Source organism: Peromyscus leucopus, chromosome 1 (assembly GCF_004664715.2).
Source record: "Peromyscus leucopus breed LL Stock chromosome 1, UCI_PerLeu_2.1, whole genome shotgun sequence".
Taxonomy (NCBI): Eukaryota; Metazoa; Chordata; class Mammalia; order Rodentia; family Cricetidae; genus Peromyscus; species Peromyscus leucopus.
Window position 1 is genome coordinate 53,903,853 of NC_051063.1, and position 8,938 is coordinate 53,912,790.

Sequence of the window (8,938 nt, forward strand, 5' to 3'; positions counted from 1 at the left end):
TGTTGTCTTTTCTTGGTAGGAATAAGAGCTTTATTATTATCATTTTTATTTATTTGCTTTTGAGATGGGTTCTCATATAACCTGTGCTCGCACTTGTGCTACTGTGTATCCTGGGCTGGCTTTGAGTTCCCAGTGTAAGGATTGTGGTTGTACAAGGTCATTCCTGGCTTATGTTAAGGGCCGTAGGGCCAGGTGCTCAAGGATTTCATCTTACATAATATGGCCCCAATGTTAATTGTGTTGAGGTTCAGAAACTAAAGAGCTGATGCTGCTGGGTGCGGTGACTCATGCCTTTAATATCAGCTCCAGGTAGGCAGAGACAATCAGATCTACAAAGAGTTCCAGGTCAGCTAGGACTACACAGTGAGACCCTATCTTAATAATCACAATCATAACAACAACAATAAAAAAGCAAATAAATTAATAAAAAGCTGAAGCATCCAGAATGATGTCAGAACATGGTAAAGAAAGGCACTATAGGCCTGGAGAGATGGCCCAGCGGATAAGAGCACTGGCTGCTCCTCCAGAGGACCCGGGTTCACTTCCCAGCTCACAGCTGTCTGTAATTGAGTCTTTTACAAAAGTTATACAGGGCCCAAAAAAGAAACCACTGATTTCTTACAAAGATTGACTTCAGCAGTAAATAGAACAATAACAAATTCAGAAGCTAGACAAATAATAGTTGAATCTCTGGCTTTTGAAAATGCTAATGCACAATGCAAAAGGATAATTAGGCTGTTAAAGGCAAAAGATCAGCACCCTTGGAGGAATGGATCCGAGATACAATCAGTATTGATTCTCATAATCATGATCCTTGGATACGAGAAGTGATTTCCAGAAGTTTGGAGAAAAACAGTAATGTCAAATGTTTCAATTGCTGTAAACAAGGTCGCCTAAAAAGGGACTAAAATAAACAGGGCATGCTTAGAAACAATGTTTTCAGGTCAGGGGTGGCGCACACCTTTAATCCTAGCACTTGGGAGGCAGAGGAGGTGGATCTCAGTGAGTTTGAGGCCAGCCTGTTTTACAAAGAGTTCACCAGGACAGCCAGGGCTACACAGAGAAACCCTGTCTGGAAAAAACAAAACAAACAAAAAACAACAACAAAAAAAAAACAGAAACAATGTTTTCTCAAGGTATAATCCCAAAAGAATGCCCCTCCCTTCTGGATTATGCAGGTGTGGCAAAGGCAGACATTGGACTAAGGAATGTAGCTCAACAAGTGACAGACAAGGTAATCCTTTGCCTTTGCCACTGGGTAAGGCCCTGAGGGGGGCTCTCAAAGCCTTATGTCAAATTCTGTTCAGTCCAGTTGTGAGCTGCCATGTGGGTGCTGGAAATTGAACCTAGGTCTTCTGGAAGAACAGTCAGTGCTGAGCCATCTCTCCAGCCCACTTTAAATTTTTTTTTTTTTTTAAAGATTTATTTATTTATTATCTATACAGTGTTCTGTCTGCATGTATCCCCGCATAGGCCAGAAGAGGGCACCAGATCTCATTACAGATGGTTGTGAGCCACCATGTGGTTGCTGGGAATTGAACTCAGGACCTTTGGAAGAGCAAGCAGTGCTCTTAACCTCTGAGCCATCTCTCCAGCCCCACTTTAAATATTTTATAATCCTTCATTATATTTATGCTTGTGTGTCTGCCAGACTGCAGATGTCTGCAGAGAGGTCCAGGTGTAGGATTCCCCTGGAGGTGAAGTTGAAGGTGGTTGTGAACCACTGACATGCATGTTTGGGTAGAGAAGTAAGTGCTTTTAACTGCTGAGCCCATGGCAGTTAGCACCTCTTGAATTGGCCCCAGGATAGTCATAAAGTGCTTTGTGCCCAAAACATACAAATTCCTTTAATGAAATAGACTTACAGTACTTGGCTGGAGAGATGACTCAAAAGATTAAGAGCACTGGCTGCTCTTCCAGAGGTCCTGAGTTCAATTCCCAGCAACCACGTGGTGGCTCACAACCATCTATAATGAGATCTGGTGCTCTCTTCTGGCATTCAGGCATATATGCAGGCAGAACACTGTATGTATATATAATGAATGAATAAATAAATAAATCTTTTTAAAAAAGAATAAATTAGATTTACAGTGCTTTACAACCTTGTGAAACTGATCAGAGAAGTGAACTACTGTGTCTAAGGGCATACAGATAATGATATAATGGAACTGTGGATTTTTGGTTTTGAGATAGTACCCCAGGCTGGCCTTGAACAGATTCTCTTGCCCCAGGCTCCCAAGGTTGTAATGACATGAATGCACCAACATGCCTGGCTAGTGTCTGAAATAAAGCAATTTCTTTTTCCTTTCGTTTTTTTGAGACAGGGTTTCTCTATGTAGCCTTGACTGTCCTGGAATTTACTCTGTAGACCAGACTGGCCTTAAACTCAGAGATCTGCCTGCCTCTGCCTCCCAAGTGCTGGGATTAAAGGGGTGTGCTGTCACCACCACCTGGTTAAAATAAAGCATTTGTTCATTCCAGGCATTAGGTATCAGGGGAGTAAGAGGATCTTTCTGTGCTGGGGACCATGTTGGCTGCCCAGTAATGTACTGACTGAATGAATTCACTGAAGACTAGACTGATAGAAATGGAAGATTTAATGAGAGATATCACCAGAGTGGGGGTTGGGGTCGGGGTGATTCAAGGGTTACACCTGACATAATGTGTCCCCAGTGTTAACTGGGAGAGAGGGAGAGATGAAAGGCTCTTTATAGGGTTTAATGGGAATTTCTTAGGTCTCATCCAGTGGGACACCTGTGGGGGCTCTTACTTGGTTAGTCGACATGACATATAGCCGAGGACTAACTTTTACAGTGTCAGATGCCTGGCTATCTGTCCAAGCAGGCATGTGTTATGAGGAGCCAAACTTGTGAAAGTATAAATCTGACCATTAAAGGGTAGAATTCTCTGTACAGTGTCAGGATGCCTTAAGGTAAAGGATAACCAGGGCTTGTTAAGGTTAACTGGTTCTCGAGGCAGCAGGGCCCTTATCCTGAGCTCAGGTCCCCTTTAGTGCCAAAGTAGCTTTGTTCTGAGGACAGAATGGCTCAGCAGTGATCCATCCCAGATGCCATCCACAGTAACCACTTTTTGTCTGTGGTAAATATGGATCTCATTACTGCCTTCTTGAGTCCTTGCCTCTATTCCAGTTGGGAGCAAATAAACTCCAGGCAGATTATATACAGCTTCACTAGATCTGATATTGCCCTGACAGCCTTGGGTCTTCCTCCATCCTCTCTTGCCTTCAAGTGGCAGATAGTTATCTAGACATATAAATGTGAACAGTATCAGCCAGCAGCCAGTGCCTTCGGGAATGGCTCCACTTTCATAGACAGACAGACACTTTGGTGTTCAAGCATGGAAACCACACTGAATGTCAATATAACTGGGAGAGACTCAGCAGGGTCAGGATCCTCAGGTGGCGTTGCCATGGCAACCCCAGTTCCATCCATCTGGCTTTTACAGCTTAGTCCCAAAGGATTTTCTTTTCCAAGCAGCAGCAGCAGCAGCATTGAACCCTGAAAAGAAGAGGTGTGGATGTGTACATCCCTGTTCTCATGCAGTAATCTCTCTTCTGGGATTAAAAAATAAGGGATAGAGAGATGGCTCAGTGGCTAAGAGCCTTTGCTGATCTTGCACAGGACCACGTTGGCTGGGCGGCGGTAGCACATGGGAGGCAGAACCAGGTGGATCTCTGGGTTCAAGGCCAGCCTGGTCTACAGAGCAAAATCCAGGACAGGCACCAAAACTACACAGAGAAACCCTGTATCAAAAACAAAAACAAAACAAAACAAAACAAAAAAAAAAAACAAAAAAAAAAAAAAAACAACACCATGTTAGCTGCTTACGACCACCTGTTGTTATTCCATCTCCAAGGGATCTGACTTCTCTGGCTTCCTCAGGCACAGCCTGCACTCATGTGCACACATACATACATACATACATACATACACATACATAAGTAAAAACAACAGTCAATAAATCTTGGGGTGAAAGAGACGGCTCAGCTGTTAAGAGTACTTGCTCTTCCAGAGTTGTCCATTCTCAGCACCCACTGATGATGACACATAGCTCCAGTCCCTGGGGATCTGATGCCCTCTTCTGACTTCCAGGCACACACAGTCATACATGCAGGCAAAACATATAAAACATTTAAAAATTTTTTAATTAAATTGATTCTTTAATAGAGTGCTGAGGATGTAGTTTAGTGGTAGAACATTTGCCTAGCAGATGCAAAGCTGTACATTTGATCACCTGAACTGCAGTCAATAAATAAAATGTATTTTGCTTTCTTAGGGGCTCCTCTACTTCAGGTTAACTTGATATGTAGCTGAGGATAATACTGAACTTGGGATTCTCCCACTCTTCACCTCACATTACAGGTGTGTATCACTTCACCCAGTTTATGTCCTGCAAGTACTAGACAAGTTCTCTACCAAGTGAAGTGTACCCAGCTTCACACAGGACTGCTAAGATGGTGAGAACAAGGAAAAAGAGCTTGTTGCATAAGCCCGACAACCTGAGTTCAACTGCTGGTCCCTACATGGTGGACCAGCTCCTGCCAGTTGTCCTCTGATTGGCAAGTGTATGCACACATACAGAATTTTTTTCTAAAACTTTGTTTGTTTGTTTTTCAAGACAAGGTTTCTCTGTGTAGCCTTGGCTGTCATGGAACTAGCTCTGTAGATCAGGCTGGCCTCAAACTTACCGAGATCCGCCCGCCTCTGCCATTGGAGTGCTGGGATTAAAGGCGTGCTCCACCACCACCTGGCAATTTTTTTTTAGAGATCAGAAACTAGAATGAGGTGTGGTGGCACACATCTCTGATCCCTGCACTCTGGAGGCAGAAACAGGCCTGTGAGTTTAAGGCCAGCCTGGTTTACACAGTGAACTCTAGAGCAGACAGGTACATAGTAACACCCTGTTTTAAAAAAAATCAAACCTCCCCCCAAAAAACCAAAGTAATAATAAAGCTGTCTGTAGGGGCTCTCAGCTGAAATCCCAGCACCCTTACAGTGAGATGGGAGGTGAGACTGGACACCCAGAAGTTGGACCAGTTAGCTTGGACTACATTGCCCAGAAACAACAAGGTAGAAGAGAACCAACTCTGGAAAGTCAACTGACCTCCACATGCATGAAGTGGCATGCGTGTGCCCTCCGCCTTCCATTCATATACATGATTCTTAAAAAATTCTACTGTTGGAAGATTAAAGAAAGTTTAACCTCCAACTTTGCTGGATGCTTTCTTTCATTAAAGTTTTGAGAGGAAAACACCAGGGCAGACACACTAAATCTCTGCAGCTGCTGGGAGATGATGTAAAGGAGGGAAAAAGACAGCCATACCCTTTTTGGAAAAAAGCTGGCTGACTGCGAGAGGTGGCATACCTTTGATCCCAGCATTGGGTGGGATAGAGGCAGGAGACTGTGGATAAAGATGAGAGAGCAGAGAGACGACGCCCACTGGGGAGCAAGAGGGCAAGCTGCTGATGGGGGGGAGCTTCAGAGAAAGTGAGAAGCAGAGGCAGGGCAAGCAGTTAGATTTTGACTGGTATCAAAAAGAGATTGGCAGCCTGTCTACATAGTAATTCAGCAGCAGGTTGCTTGAAAAAGAGGGGGGGAGGAGGAATTGGTGTGGGGGAAATTCTTGTTACTGGGCTGGCTTAGCAGTGCAGATCTGGAAGCACCTGCCAGCTGTTTTGAGAATGGTCTCAAGAATGGTCTCACTATGTAGTTCAGGTTAACCCTCCAATTCCTCCTTTAGCTTAGTCAGGCTTGAAATTTGTAATCCTCCTGCCTCAGCACCCCCATTTCCCCTTTTACTTGGAGTGGGGTGGTATGCTGGATGAAGTTCACTTTTTATCAACTGAGACTTGCCAACAAACGAGGACTGCTGAAACAGACCCATACTTCCTGCATTTGGAGAGGCTTGTGAGGACAGCTTGGACTATATAACGAGTTCCTGGCCAGGCAGAAATGTAAGTAAGATCTTTTCCCAAAAGGAAGAGGGTAAAGGGCGGGGGAATTGAAAGAACACACATGAACTGTCCCAACAGGAGTTTAGGAAAGAGCTGTTAGTGCATGAGTTGTAGCCTATAAACCTATAGTATGAACTGTAAGTCTATCGTGTAGGACACGAGTCAGGAGAATGGGAGACGTGGGCCTAAAGAGCAGAGTTCAGAGCTTTTCTGAAGTGTTTGGCTCAGCCTGAAATACCTCTTCCTCGTCTTTTTTTTTTTTTTTTTTCTGTCCTGGAACTCATTCTGTAGACCAGGCTGGCCTTGAACTCACAGAGATCCGCTAGCATCTATCGTCCTAGTGCTGGGATTAAGAGCGAGCACGACCATTGCCTGTCTGTACCTTCTTTGGATTTCTTTAGAGTCACTGCATACCAGGCTGGCCTCGAACTCACAAAAGTCCTTTGCGAAACGGACAAAATGTATATGTTGCATCTGCCGTCCTAGTGCTGAGATTGAAGGTGTGCACCACCACACCCGGCCAGAAGTCGCTTCTGTCCACAGGCAACAGCTCTGGGAACCCCGTCTATTCTTCTGGGAAGGGGAAGTAGCAGCTGCTGTTGGGGACATTATTGGAGAGATAGGTTGAAGAGGAAAGCGAAGTCAGGCACCAAAAGCTTCACTACAATCCAAAAAACTTGTTAGCTCTGGAACAGCAAGCTCAAGGGAACGAGGACTATCTCTCTGGAGAATACGGTAATTCAATGCAAGCCAGGGCACACCGCCTGCTAGCCAACCAACAAGTGCGGTTGCTTTAAGAAGCGCCCCTCACGTGACCAACGACACCTCGGTGCCTTCGCCGCTCTTTCACACTGACCAATCCTGAGACAGGATGTCTACTGGTGGGCGGGAAACTCGGTAGCCGGCCACCGATTGGCTCCGCGTATCGAGGGCGGAGCCTGGGCTCCGAGAGAGGGAATTAGCGTGAGCCGGTGAGTGGAAGCGGCCGCCGCCTCCCCGGCAGGCGCCCTCGCAACGCCGGAGTCCGCAGGTGAGCAGGCCCTACCGGGGCCCAGGGCTTCGCGTCCCGCGGTGGGCGGCTCCCCAGCCGCGGAGCCCGCGGGAGCCCGCCCCCTTCACCGAGCACGTGACACAAGTTCCGTAACCCTTGACCTCCCCACTCCACCCACGCCCTCTGGACCCGGGATGAAGGAAGGGTGGGTCGGAGGATGCGCAACCCAGAGGCCTTTGGAGGTCGGTTCCCACGCCTCCTGGTCAGAGAGACTTGGAACTGAGAATGTGCAGGGCAGGAGACTGAGGGGTGGTAGACCCTGGTCACAGACCGGACTTTGTGAGGTCTCAATAGGGGGACAAAAATAGAGAAACTCTCTCCTGGCTTTCCACAAGAATGGGTGCTCCCATTTCACAGATGGGAAAACCGAAGCGTACTCCTCCAGTGGTAGTCTAATGAATGGTGCTACTCCAAATCCTTGACTATGAAGCCAGGCCTAGTTCAAACCCCAGCCAGCTGCTCGTAAATATAGTATCCCGAGTTAATTTACAACAAGGGTTCTAGTTCCTGCCATCTAATTACTCAGTGATTACTGGTTGGTCATGGACAATCTAGGTAACTTCTCTGATCTATAACTTTCGTGGCTTTGTGAAATGGACAAAATGTATATTATATATCTTGTTGTTAATGAGGATAGGATGAGGTGCTAGAGGGTTGCTAGCTGGAAGCCACAGACATTTATGTACTTAGAAAAATAGCTGTGCTGGAGAGATGGCTCAGTGGTTAAGAGCACTGGCTGCTCTTCTGGAGGACCCAGGTTCAATTCCCAGCACCCACAGGGCAGCTCACAACTGTCTGTAACTCCAGCTCAAGGGGGTCTAGCACCCTCAGTTAGACATACATGCAGATAAAACACCAATGCACATAAAAATAAATCTTTAAAGAAAAAGAAAAATAGCAGTTCTAGGCCAGGAGTGGTGGCTCACACCTTTAATCCCAGCACTTGGGAGGCAGAGGCAGGCGGATCTCTGAGTTTGAGGCCAGCCTGGTCTACAGAGTTCCAGGACTAGCGGGACTTTTGTAACTGTTCTTTCTCTTTTCAGCAAGTGTTGATGAGGGTGTGGTATGTGCTGACACTGCTGGATGCTTGGGATGCAAAGGTGAGTGTACAGATTATGGTGCGCAGCTTACGGTCTTCTGGGGACCACGTGATGAGTCTCAGCACCCCTTTAAAATGAGTAGGAATGATGGTAAAAAGCTGGGTGTAGTGAGCTTGTCGCCCAACCCTGGGCATGCCAAGGTAGGCGGGTCCCGGGAGCTTGCTGACCAGCCAATCTAACCTAATCTGTGGACCTCAGGTTCCAGTGAGAGACCCTGTCTCAAAAAGCAAAGTAGACAGATCCTCAGGAGGAACGATACCCAAGGTTGTCTTCTGGTATGAACTCTGCAAACACACACACACACACACAAAAGGTTTGCCGTTGTGTACTGACAGACTGTTTGAACCTAGGGCCCACACGTGTTAGGAAAACTCTCTCTACGACTGAGCTATATATCTTCAGCCTTTTTTTTTTTAATTTCATTTAATTATTTTTAATTTTTTTTTTCTTCTTGAGACAGGGTTTCTGTGTGACCTTGGCCGTCCTAGAATTTGCTCTGTAGACCAGGCTGGCCTCAAACTCAGATCCACCTGTCTCTGCCTCCTGAATGCTGGAATTAAAGGTGTGCGCCATCACTTCAGCTCCAGCCTTCTTTTTACATTTTAGTTTGAGATAGTCTGAGTTGTTAGGGTAGCCTTGAATTCACTTCACAGTCCAGGTGGGCTTTGAACCGTCCATGCTCCTGCCTCAGAACTGCTTTAAAGACAAATGACAGGGACATTTACACGATCTGGGAAGAGCTCCCTGAGCAGGTAACATTTGAACACTGATCACTGAGTCAAAGAGATTTGGGGAGGAGAACAAGGCAGGGG

The 8,938-nt window shown here is 46.2% G+C and overlaps 1 protein-coding gene across 1 annotated transcript in view; it reads left to right on the top strand.

The window, feature by feature from the left end:
• The first annotated feature begins 6,876 nt into the window (after positions 1 to 6,876).
• Positions 6,877 to 8,938, top strand: part of Taf6l (TATA-box binding protein associated factor 6 like) — a 12,598-nt gene continuing 10,536 nt past the window's right edge. The window contains exons 1-2 of the mRNA XM_028857967.2: positions 6,877 to 7,005; positions 8,070 to 8,126. Coding sequence (XP_028713800.1) covers positions 8,110 to 8,126 — 17 coding nt within the window. The 5' untranslated portion in view covers positions 6,877 to 7,005; positions 8,070 to 8,109. The remainder of the gene's footprint in view (positions 7,006 to 8,069; positions 8,127 to 8,938) is intronic.